At 35.8% G+C, this 27,702-nt stretch overlaps 4 protein-coding genes across 4 annotated transcripts; all 4 read right to left on the bottom strand.

Moving 5' to 3' along the window:
- Positions 1-4,002: 4,002 nt before the first annotated feature.
- On the bottom strand, positions 4,003-4,701 carry LOC137824556 (uncharacterized). The gene has a single exon (XM_068630222.1). It carries the CDS (start codon positions 4,699-4,701, stop codon positions 4,003-4,005), a length of 699 nt encoding a protein of 232 aa, XP_068486323.1.
- A 2,209-nt stretch (positions 4,702-6,910) lies between these two features.
- LOC137824555 (uncharacterized) lies at positions 6,911-8,380 on the bottom strand. The gene has a single exon (XM_068630220.1). The coding sequence runs from the start codon at positions 8,378-8,380 to the stop codon at positions 6,911-6,913; it is 1,470 nt and encodes a 489-aa protein (XP_068486321.1).
- A 5,498-nt stretch (positions 8,381-13,878) lies between these two features.
- Positions 13,879-17,942, bottom strand: LOC137824254 (myb family transcription factor PHL7-like). Its single transcript, XM_068629810.1, has 6 exons — positions 17,694-17,942; positions 16,667-16,752; positions 14,997-15,036; positions 14,843-14,900; positions 14,660-14,729; positions 13,879-14,370 (listed from the first exon to the last, which is right to left on the bottom strand). The coding sequence occupies exons 1-6, from the start codon at positions 17,803-17,805 to the stop codon at positions 14,020-14,022; spliced, it is 717 nt and encodes a 238-aa protein (XP_068485911.1). The 5' UTR covers positions 17,806-17,942; the 3' UTR covers positions 13,879-14,019.
- Positions 17,943-20,154: 2,212 nt separating this feature from the next.
- On the bottom strand, positions 20,155-23,688 carry LOC137823906 (PHD finger protein ALFIN-LIKE 2-like). The gene is made up of 5 exons (XM_068629232.1): positions 23,267-23,688; positions 23,144-23,176; positions 22,280-22,502; positions 21,115-21,235; positions 20,155-20,693 (listed from the first exon to the last, which is right to left on the bottom strand). Exons 1-5 carry the CDS (start codon positions 23,355-23,357, stop codon positions 20,439-20,441), a joined length of 723 nt encoding a protein of 240 aa, XP_068485333.1. The 5' UTR covers positions 23,358-23,688; the 3' UTR covers positions 20,155-20,438.
- Between the last annotated feature and the right edge of the window lie 4,014 nt (positions 23,689-27,702).

The raw sequence follows: 27,702 nt of genomic DNA, 5'->3' as shown, positions 1-27,702 counted from the left end.
GCCTTCGTCGGGGTTTTGTGCGGCTTCTTCGGGGGCACTCCTTCCGGTGACATCTTCCTGTATTTTTTTGAAGTGAAGAAACAGGGAAAAAGCCTTTGGGTGAGCCTCAGCAATATCCCTGGAAAGGTGCTCCTATCTCTCTTCCAACAATCCTTCAAGGGGTGTAAGGGGAAATTCTTCAAAGTTTGCTGCTCTGCCTACGACCCTTCTACCCTTGATGGTTTTCTCCTATATTGGGTGAATGAGGTCAAAACCATGAAGTCCAAGTCTCTGGATGAATTGCCCTCGAATGATCGAGAGGCTTGCAAGAACTTGACCAATGTGGGGGGCTTCGATACCGCCACTCTGATAAGCCTGGAGTTCAACGCCGATGCTGACCCCCATTCTCCACCTGCAACTATACCAACGAATATAACGACCCCAACTTCTCCCCATCCACTTCCAAGTTCTCCACCTCCCATCGCAGCCGTCCCCCTCGCGCAGGTTGAGGCCGGTGCTTCCTCAGCCCCCCTTGACAAGGGTAAGTGGGTGGTGGAGGTTGTTTCTGATGATGAGGACTCTGCTGAGGGGCAAGTCTTCAAACGACAAAGGACCCAACATGCCCCTCAGATGGTCGCCTTCGCCACTTCCTCCTCTCATGGGACAGAGTCTTTAAGGGATGATCCACCGAGCGCCACCTTCCCTCCCCAATCAGTGCATCAGGAGAGGGGGTGCAAAGCTGAAGCAGTGGTCATTCTTCCTCCTGCCCCAGAAATCCCTCTTCCCATGCAGAGTCATTGAGGGTGTTCCTGAGCTTGGGATCTGCTAGTGGCCAAGCTGAAGAGCCTCAGAGGGAGAGCCTGTACTATTACATGGGCCTCTTCATGTGTTGTGCCTACACTTGGCACAAACAGTCCAGGGCCAAGACCACCCAAGCTTCTGCCTTCCAAGCTCTGGAGAAGGAAGTCGCTTCTCTGAAAGAGGGGCAGGAGAAGCTCAAAGAGGAGAAAGAGAGGTTGGTCGTCCACTGAGGGCGTCAAGAGGGTGCATATAAAGAGTCCTTGAGGTTGGCACAAAAGGCCAGGGAAGATGCCAATAAACGACTGCACGAGGTGGCCCAAAGCCAAGCAGAGCTTTTTAATGAAGTGGTCCCTCTTCGCACAAGAATCGCTGATCTTGAAGCGGTTGTAGAAACTTCGAAAGCCTACCAGAAAAAACTCGAGAACCAGTGCGTGGATCGGGAGCAAAAACTGGGAAAAACTGAGGTTGTGCTCGAATCCAAAACTGACGAATGCGCCCGGTTAACCACTGCAAATGTCACCCTCCAGGCCAAAGATCAAGAGTTGTCGGCTGCCTTGGCCTCAAAGAACCAGGAAATGACTACCCAAGCTGCCAATTTCAAGGCTAAGGAGGAAAAACTGCTTAGGGAGTCCGCTACTAGTTTTGCTGATGGGTTTGTTAAGGCTCTCGTCCAAGCGGCATGTGTGAACCCAGGCATCGACGTCACTGGGTGCAGCCCTTTGAACAAAGTGGTCGATGGTAAGCTCGTGCCTTTGGGGGCCCCTGAAGAATAGCCTCATCTTGCATTTCGACTTAATGTCTGGTGTGCATACGATTGATTCTTGCTTAATTTACAACTCTTGCAAACTTTGTCTGTAATTATTACTCTTGATCTTTGCCTATTTTAAACTTTTTCTTCACATTCTTGTCCGCTTCTAACTTCTTTTGCACTCTTATCCGTTTCTGCCTTCTTTTCTATAACGAAGGCTCAACTGGTACTTGCCTCAATGCATTTCTCGGTTGTTTCGCCTTCACTCTATTGTGTAATCATCTGTTACAGCTGACTAACTCTTGCCTTAAAGAAATCAACTTAGCACCCATCGGTGCTTAACCCTGTGAAAATCAACTTAACTGAACAAACTATTAGTTCGTAGCGATAACACTTAATGCAAGATCACTTACTGGGCAGTGGCTTGGGTCAATCTTAATATCTGAAATGTCGCTCGCCTGAACTGCTAAGTGTCATGCACATTTCTATGCTAACGCCTAAAACTTCGTTGGCCTAGTTCTGCACTGAGGACTTTCAATCTTGCCTCCATTTGCTTAAGCAAAGAGGTCTTCTAATCTGTTCTCGCCTGAACTCACTCGAGGGTGAGGAGGGCTTTCTCTGGTGCCTCCACATTGCCCAGGGGTACTCCCCTTTCTCCGGATGCACTGAGGACTTTAAACTGTTCTGAACATCAGACGCTGGAGCTAGCTGTTCATACTTGAGGAGGGGGTGTCCTGAAGGAATCCATTCACCCCTGATCAAGGACTAGGCACCCAGATTTAACTTGTATTTATCATCTGACACCGGGGCTAGTTATTCCTACTTGAGGAGGGGGCGTCCCGAAGGAATCTCTTAACCCCTATTCAAGGACAAGGCGCCCAGATTTTAACTTATCTGGTACCGGGGCTAGCTATTCCTACTTGATGAGGGGGCGTCCCGAAGGAATCCCTTAACCCCTGCTCAAGAATTAGGCGCCCAGATTTAACTTATATCTATCATCGGATACCGGGGCTAGTTATTCCTACTTGAGGAGGGGGCGTCCCGAAGGAATCCCTTAACCATTATTCAAGGACTAGACGCCCGGATTTTAACTTATCTGGTACCGGGGCTGGCTATTCCTACTTGAGGAGGAAGCGTCCCGAAGGAATCCCTTAACCCCTATTCAAGGACTAAGCGCCCGGACTTTAACTTATACTGGCATACCTGTTATCTTACCCTGGACTTGACTTCTGCTTGACTGTTTGGTGGCGACGCCTGTTTCTGGCGATGCCTTATGTTCCGACAACGCCCTCTCTTGGCGACGTCTTATCTTGGCGACGCCTTACAGTGGTGACGCCTCATTTTTGTCTTTGTTTCTTTGACCTTTGATCCTAAATCGTATGAAAAGGAAAAAGCTAGAATGGGAATATCTTTGAACTTTTCTTTTCTTTATTTGGGTGACCTCGTTAAAAAACCCCCGAGAAGGAAAAAGAGTGTCCCCTTTACAAAATTTCAACTAAAATAAAACTTTAAATTCGTCGCATTCCAACTGCGTGGGATGGGGCCCCCTTCTAGAGTTTCTAACTTGTACGACCCATTCCCTTTGGCTTTGGTTACTCTGAACGGTCTTGTCCACTTAGGAGACAACTTGTTCTCTAATTCGTAGGGGTGAGCCTTCCTCATGACCAGATTGCCAATCTGGAATTGTCGCAACTTCACTTTGGAGCTGTACTGACGTTCCACTCTTCTCTTCACGGCCTCGGCCTTAATTTTCACTTCTTCCCTAGCTTCGTCTATCAAGTCCAGATTCACCCTCCTTTCTTCGTTGGATTCTTCTGCTACGAAACCTAGGAAACGGAGCGAGCTCTCGTGTATCTCCACAGGGATCATGGCGTCCGATCCGTACACTTGGCTGAAAGGTGTCTCCATAGTGGAGGATTGAGGCGTAGTGTGGTAAGCCCATACAATCCTTGGTACTTCTTCTGCCCATGCCCTTTTAGCCTTCTCTAGTCTGCGCTTCAATCCTCTCAACAAAACTCTGTTTGTTGATTCGACCTGCCCGTTCGTCTGGGGGTGTTCGACTGACGCGAACACCTGCTTGATTCCTACTTCTGTACACAACTTTCCCAACTGCTGGCTCACGAACTGGGTGGCATTGTCTGAAATGAAACGCCTTGGCACCCCAAACTGACACACAATGTTCTTCCAAACAAAGTGTTGAACCTTGTGCGCGGTGATTTGTGCCACTGGCTCGGCCTCTATCCACTTGGTGAAGTACTCGATGGCGACGATCAAATACTTCATTTGCCTTATCGCTAATGGGAATGGACCTAGGATGTCAATCCCCCACGTATGGAAAGGCCACAAGCTGTATATGGATCTCATCTCCTCTGGCGGCGCCTTGTGCCAATCAGCGTGCATCTGACACTGCTTGCAATGCTGGGTGTATCGCACGCAATCCTCTCTTACTGTTGGCCAGAAAAACCCTGCGCGTATCATCTTGGATGCCAAGGATCTTCCTCCCACATGGCTCCCACAAATGCTTCGTGGAGCTCAGCCATTATCCTGGTGCACTCATCGCCGCTTACACACGTCAAGATAAGGTGCGTAAACCCATGTCTGAACAATATCCCATCTACTAGGGTGTACCTGGTGGCGTTCCTCTTAATCTTCTTACCCTCTTCTGGCTCCGCTGGGAGGATTCCATCCGCTAGGTATCGCCTGTAAGGGGTCATCCACGTGTCGCCTTCCTCCACAACACACACCTGTATACTTCTTTCTTCACCTGGCGAGGCTACGTAAGTACGGATGCAAGGTGCCCTCGCCGTATCTTGAATTAACGAGCGATGACTCCTTAGTTTTCCTCTTGTTGTACTAACATGAAGGACGTCCACCCTATTATCTGCAACGAATTTTCGCGGCGTTTTGAGAGTCTCCTGTATTACGGTCCTCTGCCTTCCCCCCTTGCCTGAGTTGGCCAGCTTGGCGAGCAGGTCAGTTTTGGCATTTTGTTCCCTGGGAACATACACTAGCTCAAACGCAACGAAGGCTTTTTTCAACACCCCGACGTACCTCAGATATGCTGTCATCTGGGGGTCCTTTGTTTGGTATCCTTCTATTACTTGTCCTGTGACCAATTGTGAGTCACTCTTTGCCAAGAGGCTCTGAGCACCCATTTCTTTAGCCAAAAGCATCCCCGCAATCAACACCTCATACTCCGCCTGATTGTTGCTTGGCTTGAAGGCGAAGCGTAAAACTTGCTCGATTAAGACCCCATTGGGCCCCTCGAGGATTCTTCCGGCGCCACTCCCTTGCTGGTTGGAGGATCCATCCACAAAGAGCACTCACTGTGCCCCTAACTCTAACTCTTGAGGATCTCCTCCTGGTGAAAGTTCCGCTACAAAGTCAGCATAAACCTGGCCTTTGATGGATCCTCGGGGCTCGTACTGAATGTCAAATTCTGACAACTCCACTGCCCAGCGTACCATCCTTCTGGCCACGTCTGGCTTTTGGAGTACCTTCTGGATGGGAAGGTTCGTCATTACTACCACCGTAAAACTGTGGAAATAGTGGCGAAACCTTCGTGCTGAGAATACCACTGCTAGTGCTGCCTTTTCTAGCGATTGGTACCTTGACTCTGGGCCTTGCAAGGCCTTGCTTACGAAGTATATGGGCTTCTGTACCTGGTTTTGTTCCTGGACCAGTACAGAGCTAATAGCCCACTCTGTTACTGCAAAGTATAGGCGGAGGGGGACGCCCACCCGTGGCTTGCAGAGCATGGTTGGCGTCGCCAAGTACTCCTTCAGTTTGATAAACGCTGTCTCGCACTCGTCTGTCCACGTAAAACGACTATTCCTCTTGAAGCATTGAAAGTAGTGGTGGCCCTTTTCCCCACCAGCTGATACGAATCTCGATAATGCTGCCATTCGTCTTGTCAGTTGTTGAACTTCCTTCACTGAGGTTGGGCTCCTCATAGCGATGATGGCTGCACATTTGTCAGGATTCGCTTCTATCCCTCTTTCATTGAGCATGAATCCTAGGAACTTTCCCACCTCTACTCCGAAGACACACTTCTCTGGATTTAACTTCAGGTGGTATTTTGATACGGTGGCGAACAATTCTTCCAGATCAGCCGCGTGTCGCCCTTTCTCGGTCGAGGTTACCACCATGTCGTCTACGTAGGCCTGCACGTTTCTTCCTAGCATTGGTGCGAGGATTTTGTCCATCAATCTCTGGTAGGTGGCGCCTGCATTTTTCAAACCAAACGGCATTACTTTGTAACAGTAGCTACATGTGTCTGTTATAAATGTCGTTTTGCTCTCGTCCCGGGGATGCATTTTGATCTGATTGTAACTTGAAAACGCATCTAGGAAACTCATCATCTTGTAGCCCGAGGCACTGTCTACCAACGTGTCAATGTTGGGGAGTGGGTACAAATCCTTCGGGCATGCCTTGTTTAGATCCGTGAAGTCTACGCACATTCTCCACTTCCCATTTGCTTTCTTGATTAGGACTACGTTGGCTAGCCACTCAGGGTATTGTATCTCCCTGATGTGCCCCGCGTTTAGTAGCTTTTGAGTTTCTTGCTTCACGACGAGGCATCGCTCCTCATTGAACTTCCTCCGTCTCTGACGCACAGGGCGGACCTTAGTGTCCATGGTAAGGCGATGGCACAAGAAATCTGGTTCGATGCCAAACATGCCTGCCGCGGTCCACGCAAATGCGTCGAGGTGTCATGAGATCACTGTCGTTACCTCTCTTCGTTCTTCCCGGCTCAAGTGGCGTCCTAATTTGAACATCTTTCCTCCTATTTGGTTTTCCACCACGTTGTCCTCGGGTTGGGGTTGTTCACACTGCGCATTTACCGGGCGAGACTCGTTCATGGAGTCCTCTTCTATAGGCGTCGCATCGTCGGGCATCGCCTCTTCTGCCTCTTCTTCCATAGGCGAGGCGTCAAGGCGTCTTCCATTTGTGCATGCGTCATCCCCAGGCATCGCTTCTTCCATGGATTCTGGCTCTGCTAATGAACATGAGGCGGGTGGTCGTTCAATTACCATGACCACGCCTCTCTTTGTCTTTAAGCTGTTCTCATAGCACTTTCGGGCTTCTACCTGGTCCGACTTGATGACTATCACTTTGCCGTTGAGGGCTGGCAGCTTCATCTTCATGTGGCGAGTGGAAGGTACCGCCCTCAACCTGTTTAGGACGGGCCTGCCCAACAAAATGTTATAGGCCGAGTTGACGTTAACCACCAGGTATCGGATGCTTTTGGTACGTGACGCCATTCCATCAGTGAACGTCGTCCTCAGCTCCAAGTACCCACGTACTTCCACTGGGTTATCTGCAAATCCATACAAGCATCCGGTGTAGGGTCTCAAGAGGTCCGGGGACAACTGTAGCTTGTTAAAGGTCGTCCAGAACATGACATGCAGAACTCCCCTGGTCGACGAAAACCCTATGTACCTTCCTTCCTATTGTAACTACTGAGATGACCATGGGGTCATTGTCGTGCGGGACGACATCCCGTAGGTCAGCCCTTGTGAACACGAGGTCTGATTCCCAAGGGTCGTCCGAGAATTCTTTTGCAACTGAACTTACTGACCTCACATACTTCTTTCGTTGAGAGGTCGTGGGCCCTCCTCTAGAAAATCCACCAGAAATGGTGTGAACCTCCCCATGGATTGGCATCTCGTGTGCCTGGCCCTCCTCTTGTACTGCCGTGGCTGCCGTCGTAGGGGATCCTACGAGGTAATCCTTTAGGAAGCCACTCTTCACAAGCTCATCCAACTGATAGCCCAGCGCCAAACATTTGTTAATATGATGTCCAAATGCTTCGTGAAATTTGCACCACGACTCCTTGTGGGGCCCTAGAATTTTGTCAGACTTCGCTGGTGGCCTCAACCTGTCTGCTATGTTGGGCACAACGATGAGGTTTTTGAGCTTCACCACAAAGTTGTGCCTCAGCGGTCTACCCTCCTCTCTTCTTCCTTCAATTCGGGTCCTTGGCAGGGCCCTCCTTGCCTCGTAGGTGCGCTTTTTGTCTGGGTTCTGTCTCTCTGTGGCAGCTTCGTGGACCCTAGCAGGTTGCGTGCGTATCTGCGCCCTTGGTCGTGCAGGTGCAGCAGGTATGCACTTCTCGTACGCCTCGCCCTCTGAGGCAATGTGCTCCAACGCTCGTCGCCTTACTTCAGCAAAGGTCTTGGGAAGCCTGCAGTTAAACGACTTACCAAAAGACCCGGGTCGCACTCCCTTCCTGAATGCGTATACAATCATGGGTTCATCTGTAGTACCCACCTTTACCACTTGTGCTCCAAAGCGACTTATGTACTCCTTCAGGGTCTCCCCTTGGAATTGTTTCACGTCGAAAAGGTCGTACGAGACCGGGGCTAGGGCCCTGTTGGCTAAGTACTGCTCTCTAAATAGTCGTGAGAGTTGAGCAAAGGTCGTGACGTGACCCTCTGGAAGGCTGACGAACCAATCCAGGGCCATTCTGATTAAAGTGCTCATAAAGAGCTTGCATTTTACGGCATCAGAGCCTCCGACCAACATCATTTGTGTGTGGAACGCCGCGAGGTGTGCCTCAGGATCCTCCTTTCCTGTAAAGGTCACCTTAGGCCCTATGAACGTGTTGGGGATTGCTGCTCCTAAGATCGCTTGTGAGAACGATGTGGTGAATTCCCTAAGTGGGGAGGCAGTCTCAGGCTCGTCTACATCGCGCCGATTGCGACGTAGCTCTTCGTTGGTACGGTGGAGCTCCTCGTTTCTCGCCAGAGAGGCTGTGAAATCCGCCTGCATGCGTTCCTGATCTGCTATGGAGGCCGCCATTGCTTCTTGCAGCCCTTGCACCATGCCCACAAGTTGTTGCATGGTCATCTCTTCGCTCCTTGAGCGTGGAGGTCTGGTGGTCATGGCTTTCTGGAAATTTTCTCAACTTGACCGGGTTTGGGAATTGGAACTGAAAAACGTGTGTGGTGGGACTGTTGTTTTATATCAGCCCCACGGTGGGCGCCAAATGTTTCGTCTGGCTGACCAGGGTCGTCTTTGTGCGTGGCTTGTCCTCGCGAGCTAGGGCACCTTTGTCTTGCTCCATCTGTGAGTACCTGAAAGAAGTGAACAAAGGGGTTCCCTCGCGGCCGTTTGCACTCCGACGATCAAGTCAGCTAGCGAGAAACATCAAAGTGACACACCCTTGGGAGGTGGTCGAAGAAACTGTACTGAGTGACAAAAAACTGTGAACTAGAATGGTGTTGCCCTAATTGCCTTGTGCTCACAGTGGGTGCGCAGCGAAAACAACTAGGGTTTGCTTTGTGTAAAACTGCAAGAATTAGGTTAAAACTCGGATCCTTTTTCAAATGCCCCAAGGTCCCTTTTTATACACCTCTAATCTTTAAAGCGTGTTAAAGCGCATTGAAGGCGTATCCAAACATTCCTTGGAACATTCGAATCTTAACTGAATTAACGCGTACATTGGCAAACTTTCCCTGAAACTTTTAATGAGCATGTGGGTATTGCCACGTGCCTCTTTGACTTGATCGTTTATTCTGTGCAGAGGGTCCTACAGCGCCGCCACCCAACTTAGGGTTTTTTCCATCGTGTGAGCCCTCTTTTCTGCGAAGTGCATTTGTCACGTGGATTGACTTTTTGGGTGCCAACTCATGCGCCCCAATCACTAGTCACTCACCCTGGGGGTGTATCTACCTTTCTCTCGTATCATGCACATGGTTCTCCCCTGGTCATGGCCCTTTCATGGGTTGTATCTGTTCAGGGCCTCCCAGCAGTGGCGTGGATACTTCACGAGTCAGGTTTACCCCCTACTGGTACTAGAATTTAGGGCCTTGAAGCCACCTTTCTCTTCCCCTTGCTACTGTTTTGAACTATCGAGGCCCGAAGTCTCCTTGCGATGTCTTAGCTTAACGATGCTTTAACCTGGCGGTACCCTTGCTTGGAGATGCCTCTCTTGGGCGACGCCTTACTTAGGCGATGCCTCAGCGAGGCGATGACTCGAGCGGTCAACCTGTTGACCTTCTTCCATGGGTCCCCGGAGGGGTTCCACCATGCGTTGAAAAAATTGTTATTGCATTTGGAAATAAATAGAAATGAGAATTAATTATTTGGAAAATAAATAGAGAATTGTGAGGAGTTTCAAGCTATACGTTTGTCTTGCTCACGTGTAATTGTTGTTTGCTCATTTTGTCATTTACAACTAACGACATTTATCGTCCCGGTGTACAGTCTCCACAATATTTCCAAGCTTATGAGGTCTAATTTAATCCATGAAATAGATTACTCAATTCTAAATAAACAAAAAAAATGTTCATATTGCATAACCGAAGGTCACAATAGAAGCATTTGTCTGCACAAACAAGCTTGATAATAAAATTCAATTTCAAGTTTGATTATTAATTTCCTCATTTTCTTTACCTACGTATTTATTCCTTCTTAAAAAATTTATTTATCAAATTAATTTCAAATATTACATAACTTATAATTTTAATTATAATTAAATAATTATAATATATATTTATTTAAAATAAGAAAATTTAAAAAAAAAAATATGATATGGCAGAAGTCGTGCCAAGTTGGCACGACTTGCCCCAGATTTGTAATTTTTTTGACAGCGATCCTATTTTGGTAAAAAACAAAAAAATAAACCCATGATGGTCAAAAAACCTTGATTAACCCTAGCGATGTTATCTCTCGGACTTGAGGTCAGAACATTGACATCGTATGTGGGGATCGTAAATTCTTTTCCTTAACCCTCGATTGGGAGCTATTGTTCTGGTAAGACCAAAATATAGTCTCACATCACTTAGGAGTCGAGGTCAATAACAGTTTAAATACATTCCTTCTTTAACCCACGGAAGTTATCTCTCAGGCTTGAGGTCAGAACATTTAGGTATTTATTTTTAAAATTTATTTATAATTTTATAAAAGAATTATTTATTTTCTATATATTCTTTCTATGATTCTAAAGTTGTATGTAATTCTTTTCTAAATAGAACTTTTGAATAAAAACGTGGTTTTTTCTTTTATAAAATTTAGGATTTAAAATTTAAGATGAATATTTTAAGACTTCACATGATCTAATACTTGAGAATATTATTCTCTTAGTTAGTCTAGGTTAGCCTTTTATTTAGTTTATTTTAAATTTAATTCATTATTTGAAAACTCAAGAAAAACTTATAAATATAAATTTATTTTTATTTTATTATTAATTATTTATTTAAATGTGTTTTTCTCAGGTTTAAAATGGGGTCAGAATTCGGTATAAGAAAATCAAATCCCAATCGACTTTTCGATTTCGTAGTGATTTTTGAACGTCGGAATTTTGTTTCGCGTGAATCCAATTCTTGCCAATATAAGTCTATTTCTGAAAATAAAAAGATATTTACTTTATTTTGATAAAGAAGGTTTATGGGAGAAAAATATTTGTTACTAGAACGTAACCATCATCAGCGTAAAATTAGTTTTCTACGTAAAATATTTTATGTTAAATTTTAAAAAAATAACAAAAAAAGATAGTAATATTTTTTAAAATAATTAGAATTTATTTATGTCGAATCTTGTTAAATTTGAACTAAAACTTGATATTTATGTCGAAGTGTATGTTAATTACACGTAATGTTAAGTTTTACGTAAGATTTCTAATAATAAGATTTAAAATTATTTAAATTAGGACTCTTAATTTCTTTTTTTATTGTGATTTCCATCGATTGTAAGTAAAAGTATCTCAATTAATTAAAAATATTCTAAAAATAATGACTAATATACAAAAGTGTTATAATAAGAGACCACTAATTTTCTAAAAAAAGTTATAAATAAAATATATGGAAGTATTTATATTGAAAATAATTAGAAGTTTTATCTCTTTATTTGTGGAGAGAGAGGACTAAACAAACATCACAACTTGTTTGGATCAATTTATCAACAGAGTAAAAACACGTAATCATCACCATATTAATATATACAAATATATTCTACATGTTGCAATTTTATAGGTGTTTTTGAACGGGGTTGAAACTAAAAGAACTATTGAACCACTTATTGGTTGGTCGGTTTGCACCTCACTCTTTTTTCTCGAACGAATTCTTGTCACTCTCCACTCCTCGTCTCCTTAAACTCCGTGCTCTCGGATGGTATCTATAAAAGATACTTCGACACTTAAGTTAAACTTTAACACTTGACAATTGACATTCAGTGTTTAATACTAGATGATCACGTACCGGATCCTTTGTGATTTATGCTTATTTATATAATTATCGTGGTTCCTTTGTAATTATTGAATCTAATAAAAACAGATTAACTAATGTTAGATAATTATTAGTTTCGTTATTAGTCATGTCAGTCGACGGTTTTAACTGGATGCTATATAAAGTATTATCAGTATATTGAAGATCATATGCAATAACACTTTATTGATAGATAAAATGATAAAAAAAATTAAAATTTCTAAAAATGATTATTAGAATATACCTATAGGTAGTTTAATGAGTTTTTAGAGTAGAAAATGCATTGAAAAATTTGTTTCGTATTCATCCTAATACAGTGGCTAATGAGATAAGAAATAGAATCTTGCTACTTGAGAAATGTATGTTAAAGGAAAAAAGGCATTTGGGAATATTACAAATGTCTTCTAGGCATGTGATTGTAACTGACAAAGCTGAAATTTATAGATTCAAGGGTTGAATGAAATCAAAATCTGAAAAGAGAGTACAAGTACTATCCAGTTTTGTAAATATATGGAAGAATTAAGAAAAAAAAATGAATTTAAATTATTTTTAATTTTAATTTTTAAAAGATATAAAATTATTGTGTATATAAGAATAAATCTAATGTAAGTATTATTCAGTTTTGTAAATATATCAAAGAATTAAGAAAAAAATATGTATTTAAATTATTCTTGATTTTAATTTTAAAATAAATCTAGTGATGATCTCTTTATAATAAAATAATATATTTATAAAATTTATGCATATCAAATATCAATTAAGATAAATTAGTTAATTTAAGAAGTTTTACACAATTTTTTTTAAATGGATTATAAAGTAATTTGTTGGAGATTTTATGCCGTCAAAAGATAATGCTAAATTTCAGTATATAAATTGATTTTAAAAATGAATTAACCTTAAACTCATTTATTAATATATTTAAAAAAAATACAAAGTTAAGAATTCTTTAGAATGTAACCTAAGATAGTGTTTTAGATTAAACTTTAAAGATTATTTGATATAAAAGGTCTTTTAAATTTTAAAACGAAAAAATATAATGACTTGACATGATTTAAAAAAAATCATAATCAAGATTTCTAGTTTGGATCTTAATTAATTTCTATATCATGAGAATTTTGAAAAAATTAAAAATACTCCATGATTTTATTTTACAAAATATTCAAGATTATATATAAAAGTTCATAAAAAAATAGAACAAAGAAATTATAAGTTTGGTTAAAGAAAAGTACAATTTTAAATCTTTTAAAAGTTGTTTCAAGTTTATCAAAATATCATTATTTTTTTCAAATATGTAAATAATAATTCATAAAAAATATGCGGTTTAAAATACCATAAAAAATTTCTCTAAAATTATAAAAAAAAACTTTAGTGAGTACGGTTCTCATTAAGAATGAACTGAGAGAACTCCTACCGGTTGAACAATTCACTCATTTGCCTTGGGTCGGTCGTTACGTGTTCCTTCTCTCACTTCTCACTTCTCAGACTTGTTCAACTTGTCCTTTCTTCCTCTACTTTAGTCTTGCTCTACGTTCAGTCAAGTGAGTATGTAGTATTCGATATTCGGTACAATAAATACATAATAATGACGTACCATTTTTTTTTAAGTTGTGCTTATTTATATGTTTATAATGTGTCCTGGATCCTGTTAATCTTGGACTGAGATTAACTTATAAATTGTGATTAAAGGTGTATTACTAGTTCTTCGTACAGTTTAACCTTATTAATAATCTTTTGACCTTAATACATATTGAAAATGTTGGTCGCCAAAATCGGATACCAAGACTTGTGGAATTCGTCCGGTGATTCCAATTGGTAAAAGTACAATTATATTTTTGTTGTCATCCTTAAAAATAACCTAACAATCCTAGCTAATATCATATCATTTTTCTAATTATTTAAAAATCTTGATATATACCACAGTTTATTTATTTATTTATTTTTCTTAAATCTCAATCCACTCATGAGTCTAAAACAGTTGTGACAGAAATGGGAAAAACTAGTGGCTATTTATTAAACTTTCTAAGGCACAAAATTTGGTTTTATTAAGAAGTAAACAAAATTCATTTCATGAACATGTAAATATGATACATTATGAGTAGTATTCCAGATCATAATATCAATTTCTTTCATGCAGTCAAGCACTTGAAATAAATACATGATAATTATAGCCAAGCCCAAACTTTTATTTTGTCCAACACCATATTACAGATAAACCAAACATTATAGTAAGATCAACACCATCAATCTTTTATTAAGCAAACACATCTTCTAAACAAACCAAACTCAAAATAAGAAACTGGGATCCAAAGTTGATTGGCATGCTGCTGCAAGCTGACTCCAAGGAACATTCCATGTTTGGTTGTAGAATTCTGGTGGGGTGGATGATGCATGTTCAAAACTTGTTGGAAAAACACCCTCTTCTGAAATCCTTTGCTTTTTTACTGATTCATGCTCTTTCTCAGTTTGTGATTCCAATGATTCGGATTCCTCAGAAAGAGAAGGCAGAGGTGCAGTTGTAGAAGAAGCAAAAGACTTGCATGCTTTTCCAATTATTGTTTTGCTATGACTACTTTGTCCAAATCTCTCCAAGAACCTTCCTTGTGCTTCAATTTTTACCTTCAAACTTCTCTGAACCTTTAAACCAGTTAAACAAAATATAATAAAAACCCTGAAGAAATCCTCTCTATCTTTGTTTTTATTCGAGGAAAATGAATGTTTTTCCTTTTTCATTACTATATATAATTGAAGATTTCACATCAAAAATTAAAAAATTTCATAATATATAAATGGTGTAATATAATATTAGAATTATTTTGAGTTTATTGTAACGAGAGTTTGTTGGTCTTATAGACTATCCGTTATCAAACGATATATATCTATAATATATAGTCACACGTAAACCGAGAGATTGAGGTAAGCATACCTCTGTTTTATCACTCAAGCGATTTTGCATCTCTGTCTGTATTTGAAGGAGTTCCTTCAGTTGATGAGCACTGTTGATTACAAACATTAATAGTAAAAACATAGTTGAAATGTTGAAGCATGCAAAAAAGTTGGAAGGTGAGAAAAAGAAAATATTGTTGTTGAACTAAAATTAGTGACTCACGATATAGAACTAAAATTTGGAAGTATATCTGATATGCTTCTCTTCTCAAGTTTTCCTCCTTCATAGATAATTAAGGAACTTGTTATGAATTCAAATGAATTTGGTGTTATTGGAGCTAAATTAGCATCAATACTTGCTCAAGTAAGAAACTTACTTGTGGGGGACTCTGGAATCAGTTTGGAGATCCTGTATTTCTGAAAAAATCCATGTTGAACTTGTTAGATTTCTGAAGCTGATAATCTTTATTGTGAATTTTCAACTTAATTACTCTGTTTCATGTTCTACATATGAATAATGGCTTTGAAGTTGGAAATTTTCTAAACATAGATGTGTTATTCAAGACTCTGAACAATTTTATGTGATTTATATTTCTATACTATACAATGAAACATTATTTTTTTTTATTCTTAATGAAACATCCACATCCTATTCAACATTGATTTTCCAATTTAAAAAAATATAACCAAGTTAAAATTGTGAATAGATCTCAATCATTCGAAGAAGTAAAAGTAAATAAATATAATTTTTTTTAAATATTTCTCTTACTTTCCAATTTCAAATTGTATTAAACATTTGCAAGGTGAAATTGATTTGACAACATGGGTGATAATTAATTGAAAAAACTACTTTAAAAGTACTTATTAATATTATATAACATTAAATATATCATGTCTTGAATTTATTAATTTCAGTTGAAAACTAAAATTAACTTTAAGACATTGATATAAACTAATTCAAACATGATACGTGTGTAACCTTAATTTTAAAATAAATTTATTTAAAAAACTAAGTTGAAAAATTAAATTAGCATTAAAATATTTATATAAATTGATTCAAACATGATTTGTGTGTACCCTTAATTTTTTTTAAGAAAATATTTAAAGCTTATAATAACAAAGTAAATAAATGAAAAATATTTAAAATTAATAAAATGGAAAAATAAAGAATAGTTGGAATCAAAATTCCATATATTTTCATGTCGTAAAAGATAAATTACAATTTTATAATAAATGAAATTATCACTTTCTTTTAACTCTATACAATGTACATGTGAGTATTGAATTATAAATATAAATATGCATAGTTATATCTCAATAATACATTTGCCATAAAAAATATATATGATAAAATAAATAAATAGTTATTAAAATTTAAATCAGTGATTAAAAAATTGAGAATATAAATGCGTTAAAGTAAACTCTATCTAAGTATTATTTAGAATATATATACCAATTTTTAAGAAGAGTAATTCACATGGGTCCTTCTCAGTGAGACCTTAGGCCCAAATGAATTTATGGGTCCATTCTGGTGAATAATGTAAGGCAAATTCTCCCTGCACCGTATCAATTCCAACATGCACCAAATTTGCTGTTGAAAATGATAAAAATGTTCCTAAAAATATAAAAAAAAAATCTTAAATAAAAAAAAGGATATAGATAAAAATTATTTCTGGAAATTTTTTTATGAAAATATTTCGAATTTGGATTTCGAGAACACATTTTTTAACTCTAATTTTTTTTTATCTAGAATGTATTTTCAATTTTGTGTTCCAGATTTTTTTTTCCAGAATAATTTTTTTAGTTTTGAATTATATTTATTATTTCAAATTTTTAAATCCGGAATAAGAGTATTTTAAATTTTTTTAAAAATGATAGGGTGCAAGTTAAATTGATATGATGCAGGAAGAAGTTGCCATAATGTAAACTATGTTTGTTAAGTTTCACATTTTTTTTTTGTGTGGTTTTTCATTTTCATATCATTTCACATCTTTGACCAAGAAAAGATCTCTACCACAAAATTGAAAGTAAGAGAAGAGAGAGAAACCTGCAAGTGGCTTTTGACATGATAAATGTTTAGCTGAGAATTACCCAAAGCCTTCATTCCTTTCAATATACCTTTTGGTGTTGCCCCTACACAAACAAATCAAATTACTGCCAATAAAACTTATTCCTTATTAGTTTCTTCAAATATTTGATGTTAATTTATATATAAGTAAATTTTGTACATTAATAAACTTTATTTTTTTTAATTTTTTTCCTCTTTCAAAAATATTTATGGAAAAGTGTTTTTCAAACATATTGTTGATGTTTAACATTACTAGAAATCAAACACTCATAACTATCAATTTCTCTCCAACTAAATCTTTCATCTCACTATTTTTATGGGTTATCACTAAATGATATGCTATTGAGTTTGTTTAAATTTAAAATAAGTGTTTTTTTTAAAGGTAATTTTAAGAAATCACTTATTTAAGAAAACAAATATGATTTGCTTCTTAAAAATGATTTTTTTATAAAAAATACATGAAAAAAAAACTCTTTTGAAAACGAAAAAGAAGGGTATATTATCTTATATACGTAATAAATTTCCCGTGTTTAAACACAATGGCAAAACACTAGAATCATGATATTAATACCCCACAAAAACAAAGATTTAAAAAAAAAAACGTGTAATCTAAAGAAGTTTGATAAATTCCTTTCTGTAAATAATCCAAACACAGGAAAATCAATCAGAGATTTTACAATATTGCACGAAAACTTGAAGTTGAGACTTTAATCAACAATAAAAGTTAAGGTTAATTATATAATTAACAGGATTATTTATTGAGGTTGGTTAAAGATCAAAAGTGTTTCACAGTTTGGTCTAAGATAATCTGGTTCCACAGGGAAGGAAGTAAAGTTTGATTGAAGATTATTTTGTGGAAGAATCATAGTTGAAGAATGCCCTAGAGATTGAATGTTAAATTTAGCATATTATGAGGTTGTTGGATGAAGTTCCAGAGTTATGCAGCATTATTAGATGATGATTATGCATGGGATAATTGTGAGTAGTGATGGAAAGAAGGGCTTACTATCAGGGCCCCCTAGTCTATTTACAGCCACCACAAAGCGATCATGGAGTTCTTGTGTCCAACGTAGGCGTTCTTTGGCAGTGGCAGAGCCACGTGAGCGAGAGGAACCCATGGCTCAACTTTTGGGGTCTGAGAGGCCCAAGCCATGGGCTTGTAAAGAGGAGGATTATAGCAGAGAAGGGTGCAAGAAGGACAAAACACAGAGAATTAACCAAGGTGGCGATGTCAACTAAGCTGCATTGCCTTTCCTTAGATTCTGCTAACTGTCTATAGTTGTCCAAAAACTCCAACTCTCAAACTTAACTTTTGATGTTCATGTCTTCTGCTTTATTTCTTTGTCCCTATGGGAATTATTGGTTTGGTGGCGAGAATGCCTATGGTTCAGTCAATGTCCTTCATTACCTATGCCACACGTAGTTTCCTTGTCAATTTGATTTTCATTACTCCGTGATTTGGCATTAGTCAACTTGCATAGGAGTGAAGTAATAGTAGAATTTAAAAGTTATGAATGTGTTTGGATAGAGATGGTTTAGAATGAGTTACATGACATTATTTAATAAATTTTTTCATGAAATAGAAAATAGTAATCTTTTGGTTGAAAATTTAGAAATTATTTTAATAAATACTAAAATTATATCATCGTTTTTACGTTCTTATAAAAGGACTAAGATAATATCTTTTTCTGGTTTAATTGGTAGTTTCTTTTTAGTTGTAATGATCATTCATTTCTTTCATTTCTCCTTTGATTTCGAATTGGAAAGTGTATCTATAAAAGGTTTATTAATGTTCAAATAAGTGTTCAACATGGAGACGTAATAAATACAGTAACAATGACGTATCTTTACCTTATTTGTTGTACCAATTTATAAAATCTTATTGGATCTTTTTCTGTTGGATCGAAGTTAAAATATATAAAATGTTTTTAATGTTCAAACTAGTTTTCAACATGCAGATGTACTAAATATGATGTACTAAATATGGTAACAATAACATATCTTTATCTTATTTATTATACCAATTTATAAGATTTTATTGAGACATTTTATTGTTGGATCGAAATTAAGATATATAACATGTCGAAGATGTACATTAAAGTGATTTAATCTATGTTAATGTACATTTATTTTAATATAGTTTTCTTATGGGATTGTCGATATCAAATACTCAATATATTTTTGGTATGGGATCAGATACGGGTATCTCTTAGCACAGTTCGGCCCCTCAATGTACATATTGAGAACAGAAAGAGATAGAACAATTGCTTCCTGCACTCAACACAATTTCAAAAAATTTTAACCTTTATTCTGAAAATGAAAATCCAAAATTGAAAATAATGCATTCTGGAAAAAGTAGATCCGGAAAAGGTTATTGTGTTCTGGATATAAAAATCCGGAAATAAAAAATCAAAATCTCATTCTGGATAAAAAAAATTCAAAATTGAAAATAATACATTTCAGAAAAATTTATCCGAAAAAAGATTATTGTATTCTAAAAAAGAAAGTCCAGAATGTAATTTTATATGTACCCATTTTTTAAGAGTATTTTTTTTTTGTCTTTTTCCCCTTTAATTGGGTAGCAATTGCCTAGAGATGGATATGAAAAGATGGTAACAATGGTTGTAAATTATCTGATCCTTTTTTTTTCTTTTCTCTTTGCTACACATGGATCTCTCTACTCTCAACCATTTCAGTTTGATCTATAAATTTTTGTCTACTTTCATTTTTTTATAACTTTTTCTCTATTGGCAGGTTTCTACTCTTTTTCCAACAAGAGTCAACATAATATTTTTGAATATTTATGGCAAATTATAAGATAGATTGAATTATATGTATTCTTCAAATCATCTTCGTAAATCAATTAAAGAATATTTTTAATCAAAAACACATTTGGAAAATCAATTAAAAACTTAGTAACATATTTGTACATCCATGAAAAAAATACTTTCAACGTGGCAGAGACGAGGCCACGACAGTTCCGTTTTTGCGTTTCTCTCAAAGGACGCCACATTAATATTAATAAAAATGTAATAAAAAATATGTTAACTCATTTTAAATAAAATTAAAACTAATTTAAGATCTTTCAAGCACAACATTAAAAAAAATGTTCAAAATATAAGAACCAAAAAGCTTATTATATTTTATTCCAGAACAATATTCATTCTACACTGAAATCTAAAAATCAGTCAAATCTAAGATCACAGGCTTAAGAAATCAAACAATACCCACACGATAAATTTAACAAAAAGCATTTCGGGATGTTAAAATAAGCTCATATCAGAAACAGAAAAACTAAAAGTCCCATAGAAATTCATTTAACCTTCAAGTTCACTACTCATGAAATTCACACATAATTCATTTTTTTCTTCGTTGAAGTCCTCTATGATAGAAGCATTCCACAAACATGATCTTTCCATTTACCCATCATGCAATACAATGAAAGTTGGATTAGAAGAAACTGTGGATAAGAAAATGTTGTTTTCTCTGTGATAAAAATTAAAAAAAAAATTACAATATAAACTCAAGCAAATATTCAACTAAATATAAACTAATCATCAAATTAAAATTTGTCATGTCCTATTCTGTACTGTGTATCATACACCAATAGTTCATCTTGGTAAAAAGAAAGTTGATCCCTAATAAATTTGGCCATTACATGAACTTCTGTAAGTGATGTAACAAAATTACACTATCTTGTAAGCCACGAAACAACACTCACCTCACATGCACCCTTTCCACTGTCTTCACTCTAGGGCCTGCCACGCCTCAGGCTGCATGATGGACATTTATACTGCTTTATGCTCTCAGCCTTTGCAGGGGTGATCTTAACGCACTTCCCATGGAACCACCTCTCACATATGTCGCAGCAAATCCAAAACTCGTCGGCATTGTAATTTCCACCACAGCTTCCACACAGTGTTTCGTTGTGCTCATCTTCATCCTCCTCGTAACCCTCGTCCGCAGCAAACTTTGGGGTGCTTTTAACTTGCCCATCATTGGCTCTCTGCATATAAATGTACAGGAATGGCATCAGATATGGAATATGCAACATGGCCTCACATGGTTTTGCATACACTAGAAGACCGCAGCTTCAACTAGTTGTGCAATAACATACAAAAACAGATATCATGGTACAGATAGCTTAGAATACTATTTGTTTTCAATTTTCTTTATCTTCTTATGAAATAGCAAAAGTAACAGATAAGGTGTCCGAACTTAAAAAATTCCATCAAGCTTACGCCAAACACACTCTTTACTATTTGTTATATTGGAAACTATTAAGTCTTGAGTAAGAAATCATTAAATAAGAAAGTGACATACAAAATTTTTAGATTTCTAATATATTTGAGCTAAAAAAAAAGTGTCCGTAAAAGAGAGTGCTGCTACTCAAGAAACAATTATCACTAGAAAAGAAATACACTAACCTTGGTGCTTCCCCGAGACTTGCTTCCGCTATCCACAGTGGGCTTGTCCTTAACTGGTTTCCTTTCAGTCACAACTTCAAAAACGGATGGAAGATCATTGATCAAACTAAACAAGCGTTTCCTGCCATGGAAAAATGGGTTAACCATCAATAGAAGGAATCATAAGCAGCAAATGCAATGAAAAAAAAATACCACAATAAAGAAATTCAATAGAACAGCTCTTGTAATAAGTAATTGCAGAAATTTCTAGTTGAAGGGAAAGCCATTAGCGAAAAACCATAGTAGTTAATCCCAGATAGCAGAGCAAAAAGCAGCCAAACCACAGAATACTACCAACCGAAAGTGCTATAACAGTATAGCAGTTCACAGGGCAGCTACTATTTTCAAGATAGCTGATTGGCAAACACCCTATATACAAAAGATAGCAGAAATTATATAAGCAATTTATATGTGATGGGGTATTTACATATATTAATAGGTGTAATATCAATTGGTATTCTGTCAATATGACAGACTTACAAGTGCTCAAAAATCAAAAGCCACTCAAAATTTAGGACATGTTCATCATTAATAGCCAGGAGTCATACTTTAAAGATACAAACATTATTAATCTATGTCTGGAAAAATATCCAAGGTCATAAACATACAAATTGAAACTAAAATGAATCAAAATCAAACAACTTCAAATTCTGACAAAATAATGTGTTAAGTGTAAGTGTGTGCGTGTGTGTGATCAAAAGGTAATTCAAACTGCCGATGTCATCATATTTTAGATATGTTGACAAGCATAAACTTTTATGAGGATATGCAGAGCCGTCAACATGGCACTCACTGACAACTTCAATTAATTTTATTTTATTTTTTAAAAAAAGTTGCTGGATGGACACATAAGCTGATCTTGCTGGTCACATAAGATTGTATTAAAAAACTTACTGCAAAACAAGGAAAGCGTGTGTAAATCTATCAGGCATCAGATGACAACAGACATTTGAGAAATTCGAATGTTGATAATTGCTTGAGACATTCATCAACCATAGTGATATAGATGAATGCTGAGCACCAAAAACAATTGTAAGCCATAAATTCAACATTAAACAAGGATAGAGAGCCACAATGAACTTAAATTATCACCACATACATGCATATCCATCATACTAGATCTTACCTTTCATTGCGATTAAGACGAGCCCCAAGGTAGAAGGCCACAGAAACCAACCACGAGTCACTGTGCACAGCAACCAGAGAAAGCCAGTCCCTGCGATTCATACCATCCCTAGCGAAATTGATTCCAAGCGCCGGCTCAGGGAGCTCTGGTGGAACTTCCTCTGCTGGCAGAGTAACTTCCCAGGCCTCATTCGGGTGTCCATAGAGGCACAAGTTATCCTTATCTTAAAGAAACACCAGAGACTTTAAATTTAATGGAAGGCCACAACACATTATTCAATCATTACAAAACCTGAATTTAATGGGAATCAAAACCCAGCATGAATGAGGTTGCTGCCATCTAACCAGACTCAAACATCAGAACATACCAATACTATCTCATTCAATATTTCCTCAACAACTAAGCGCGTGTTTGGATTCACATTGAATAATCTAAAATCCCAAATCAAAATTAAAATACCAGTGAACAGCAAGAGATTTTGAGACTCAAAAAAATCAATCTTGAGTTTTTACTCAATTTTAAAAAGTTCCACTACTAACTTGTTTCTAAAATAAAAACATCTCAGCATAAATGAATTCACTGTAAAATCAATATTAACCAAGACCAATTCCATGCCAAACCAGTTCTGCAAAAATACTCACCCACACGCACAAGAACTCACATTCCTCTCATTACTGCAGACCCGTGTCGTTTTACTCAAATTCCAAGCGTAAAAAACTAACTTACTCACTCCAACCAAAAAACTAATTTTGCAAATTCACAAACAAGACGAATCCCACGAAAACAGCCAAATAAAATGAACACGTAAGAAAAACAAAAGTATAGAACGAAGCCGAGAAAACCCAGATCCTAGTGACCCTCTACCTGGATCGCAGAGTCCGTAAAATTCATCAACGTCTGAAAGAAGAAAAGGGCAAAAAGGTGATTAGCAAGTGGGAGAGGAAATGAAAGAAAAAGAAAGAGGCATTGGAGAGAGAAGAGTAGTACCATGAGTGAGAGCGCGAATAACAGCGGTTCTTCTGGCGCTATAGTCCTTGAAGATCTCTTCAACGGTGCGCGGACTGGAAGCCATATCCATAACCCAATTGAGATCTAAGCGAAAGGGCTTGGGATTTGTTGAAGCTAGATGGAATTGGAGAGAAAGACCATGGGAATTGATCAAAGAGGGTGGAGAAAGAGAGTAAAAATACAAACTTGAAGAATGTGTGTATATGTATTAGTATAAGTAGTGCTCAATAAGGCTAAATTGCCTCATCCTCAACCATGTCTCACACTACTCACCCTTTCTTTCCACTAATAAAATAGGTTTGGTGAGAAATTAGGTCTAAAATAATTAATAGCTATCGGATCGATTTTCGGTCGTACAAATTACGATCATTTTTATGGAGCCACTTCAGGTGGTAAACATTAGGATCACTTTTATGAATTAGATAACCTTAAATATATTTTTTTTTCATAAATTTAAGAATAATCTTTTATGTATGATACCATAAAACAACATTGATGCCATGGAGGTTAGAATAATCTCTAACATTCGTATTGGAGACGATTCAGTTTTTACGGAGCGAGTTCGGGTTTTAATTTCTCAGTGAGTTAAACCATGTCTCTCATATATATTATATTATACTTTTTTTTTTAATTTATGATATCACTTATATTTTTTTATGTTTTTATACCACTATTTTCATGTTTATATATTTACAAAATTATTGCAGAATTTTATACTTATTTATGAAATATATTTAGTTAAAAATATATAATGATTCATAAATGAGACTTTAAATTTTGTATATTACCATTTATTTAGTATTTTTGTTAAAGAAAAAATCGAAAATTGATCTATCCAAGTCAATTAAGATTCCAATTTCAAATTTATATAAGATTGATTGGATAATGAATTAAGAAAACTAAATTGATTGGATGGAATGGTTTTTCTCTTTAAAATTGATCCAATTTAATTCGTATAACCATTATCAGATTTTACTATATATGTTCATGTTTCTATTAATGGTGTAACGTGAGTGTAGAAAATTATCACATATCCTCTCTATAAATAAATATAATAGTTATTTTGAGAGTGTTGTGGGAAGGAACAACTACTTATTGAATGTTATTAGAAGTTTTTATTTTCATTTATAGCATTTTTAGAAATTTTTCTTAAATTTTTATTTTTATTTCAAATTAAATTTCAGTTTTTCGAAAATGTTAGTGATTAAAAGATAACATCATATAATAATATGCATTGTTCATAAATATAATCTATATTTATTTTATACATGTTAATTAGATTTAAAACACTCTTAAATTGTAAATAATCTCTCAAATTTACTTAGAAGTTTAATAATAAAATGTAACTTCACCAAGGAGTATATTGATGTTGACAGATATAAGTTATTAGGCATCATTTAATTTACAAATTTTAAATAAATGTTAACAAAATTTGTGTCCAACTTCTTTCGAACAACTCATATTTATTTATTTATGTTTACATATTTACTGATAGAAAAAATTACATCCAAACTCAGTTTTCATTAAAAGTGGATTTTGCATATGACTTATCTAAGTCATTGAATTTATTTTTCTTATTTATATTTTTCTTCTTTATAAATCTTTAAAGAGAAGTTCATTCAAATATGATCTAATATAATATATTTCAAACATCTTAGTTTTGCATTGTCAATTCTCATATTTGTTCTGTCTTATTTAAGGGTTCAATGAAACAAAAAGTAATGTCACCCAACAACTCTCATACTTACACGAAACTATGTTTGTTGCAAATTTGAACATTCATTCTGATAGAGAGTAACAACATGATAGAAGAAAGAAAAGTATTTTGTATGAAACCAAAAGCCAAACAGGAAAAAAGTTTCTATGTTTCAATAAAGATAACTCGTCAAAAGCAAAATTTTGTTTTATTCAAAAAGAATAAATTTTATATGATAATGTCCATTATTTTTAGTGTTATGTAAAAGAAGACTTCGAATATCAAGTTACAAGCCACACACGAATATAGAATGAAGTGAAAAGAAAGAAAAGAGAAGCAAAGAAAAGCTCTACATTTTCGAATACCTTATACTCTATATTGTTTTCGAATATCTTATGCATCCAATAACTTTGAATGAAAATTCATTCCATTAAAAAAAATCATTAAATAATAATTAATTTTAAAAATAAAAAATAATTAATTTATAAGCTTCAAGATTCATGAAAAAAAGAACAAATCAAATCAATCATTTATAAACATTTCTTTAAATGTTGTCATATAAAATTTTAATATCAATCTCATTATTTATATAGACAACACATGGATCTATTTTCAATCACAATCATTGGATTTAATTTCAATCTCATCGTCTTCTGAAAGACTCATTAAGTATGTCCCTACTAGAGACTAACACTTGATCCAAAGATTACCAACGAATCCAATAGAAAAGATCGGATAAGTTCAAACATCAAATACCAAGTATCTACAGCGGGACCCAGTGTGTATGAACTCTCTCTTAACTTCTCACCGCCTGATATATTAGTCTACATGACTTAGATCATCAGTGAAGCTAGAGGATCTCCATTAAACATAGGTTTTTCATATACTTATTGTACCATCAAACAACAACTCATACATTATCCCAAATGTATGACATCAATTTCATACAATTTTCATCATTCATATATAATACATATCATTCAATCACAACATTTTAAAAATTTATACCATTCAATAACCTTTTTCAACATAAAAAAATAATATGTAACTTTCAAACTATCAAAATATAATATTTATATATGTTTACACAACATAAAATCAAATAATTTTATCAAATAACATCCCTACAAGAGAAATTGCAACTTGGGACCACGTCCCCTTCATATTCAATTCTTCTAGCCTAGCGAACTATTGAAAGTTAAAGTTAGCTTCCCTTAAATTCCAATGATGGAAATTCTACCTCAAACAGGGAACAACTCCAAAATTTAGGAACTTATAGCAAGTTATCCAAATATTACCAAATTTTAGTACGAGCTTCATCAAGTTGAGAAAAACACTTTTCTCAATTAGCTCCACTAAGATTGATGACTAAATCATAGAGAAAAACAGAGAATAAAGGATCTTTAGAGTAAAAATGAACTTACTCTGTTTGAAAATTTGATCGGGTAGAAATGTAGTCTGACTCCTCATCTATAACATGGTGTGATCAGATTTTGGAATAAATGAGGTATGGGAGAGAAATTGAAAATAGAAGGGAGAGGGAGAGGGAGGAAAGAGAAAGGATCAACAGGGGTTCTCTTCTGTGACTTTTCTTTTAAGGGGGTTACAATGTTAATGCAAGATATGATTTACTTTAATAGTTATGAACTTTCATGATCTTTGAAATCATATTTCTCAAAGTATGTCAATGTAAGACGAGTTCTAAGTCACGTTGTGATACATGTGTGGTTATGGTTAGGAAATTACAATTTGGTATGTTCCAAGATGAAAGATAGGGATCACAATGTGATATAAGAAAATACTTATCATAATGATGAATATTTATATAATTTAATGTAGTTTCTTGTATGACGATATTCACAAGTTAAACTTATGATTATTCGATATCTACTCAACATCGTCAATGTTAGATAGAGAACATATCTCTTTTTATGTGGGTTGAAAAAAGAATTGATAAATAACTTACTGTAAATTTTAATTAAAAAATAAATATCTTTTAATATTCGGGATATGTTATAATAAAAACAAGACCTCCAAGTTCATTAAATCTTGATTGGAGAAGTTGATCATGGTGTGGGTGTTGGGTACCCAAATAACGCATTACTTGTGAAGATAAAGGGGTGGGTGTTGGGTACCCAAACAACCACAATTATTATAATAATTATTTATTATCACTGAGTTAACCACCCTTCCATAATATTTGTTTTTAAAAGATATCACTAATTAGGTATTTTGCATTAATATAGATTATTGATTTGAATACCCATTATTTCTATATTTCCATACATTGGTTGTTAATGATGTAGAGTATTGAGTTCTGAAGTGAAAATATCAATCTTAACAATAGAATAAAAATATCATTTTTAACTATAGAATCAAATGTTTCAATATTATAATTTTTATAAACTCTAACAAATTAAATTTTCACATTTTTAATTTTTAAATTAATTAGTTCTTTAAATAACTACCTTTTTTAATAATTATTTTTTAAATTATAATATTTTTAAATAATTATTTATTAATATAATTAATTTTTTATATTATTCTTCAATATATTTAACTTTTTTTAAAGAAAGAAAATATATTTTAAAATTTTAAATAAAAATATTATCTTAATATAAATATTTTTAAAAATAAATATTTGAATAAAATTGTAGAAAAAAAAGAAATTTTTAATCTCTTTTTATTCTATTAAAACCTAAAAAAATAGATGAATTAA

This window comes from Phaseolus vulgaris, chromosome 8 (genome assembly GCF_000499845.2).
Source record: "Phaseolus vulgaris cultivar G19833 chromosome 8, P. vulgaris v2.0, whole genome shotgun sequence".
In the NCBI taxonomy this organism is placed as follows: domain Eukaryota; kingdom Viridiplantae; phylum Streptophyta; class Magnoliopsida; order Fabales; family Fabaceae; genus Phaseolus; species Phaseolus vulgaris.
This window is presented reverse-complemented; position numbering and strand designations above follow the sequence as displayed.

Excerpts from the sequence above, each read along its gene's own strand:
- LOC137824556 (XM_068630222.1), bottom strand. The coding sequence starts at position 4,701 with ATGCTTTTGGCTAAAGAAATGGGTGCTCAGAGCCTCTTGGCAAAGAGT.
- LOC137824555 (XM_068630220.1), bottom strand. The coding sequence starts at position 8,380 with ATGACCATGCAACAACTTGTGGGCATGGTGCAAGGGCTGCAAGAAGCA.
- LOC137824254 (XM_068629810.1), bottom strand. The coding sequence starts at position 17,805 with ATGGGTTCCTCTCGCTCACGTGGCTCTGCCACTGCCAAAGAACGCCTA. Across the intron at positions 15,037-16,666 it reads ATGTCAAAAGCCACTTGCAG|AAATACAGGATCTCCAAACT; the intron begins GTTTCTCTCTCT and ends GGATTTTTTCAG. Across the intron at positions 14,371-14,659 it reads GCTTGAGTGATAAAACAGAG|GTTCAGAGAAGTTTGAAGGT; the intron begins GTATGCTTACCT and ends ACTGGTTTAAAG.
- LOC137823906 (XM_068629232.1), bottom strand. The coding sequence starts at position 23,357 with ATGGATATGGCTTCCAGTCCGCGCACCGTTGAAGAGATCTTCAAGGAC. Across the intron at positions 22,503-23,143 it reads TTACGGACTCTGCGATCCAG|ATAAGGATAACTTGTGCCTC; the intron begins GTAGAGGGTCAC and ends TGTTTCTTTAAG. Across the intron at positions 20,694-21,114 it reads AGTCTCGGGGAAGCACCAAG|AGAGCCAATGATGGGCAAGT; the intron begins GTTAGTGTATTT and ends ATTTATATGCAG.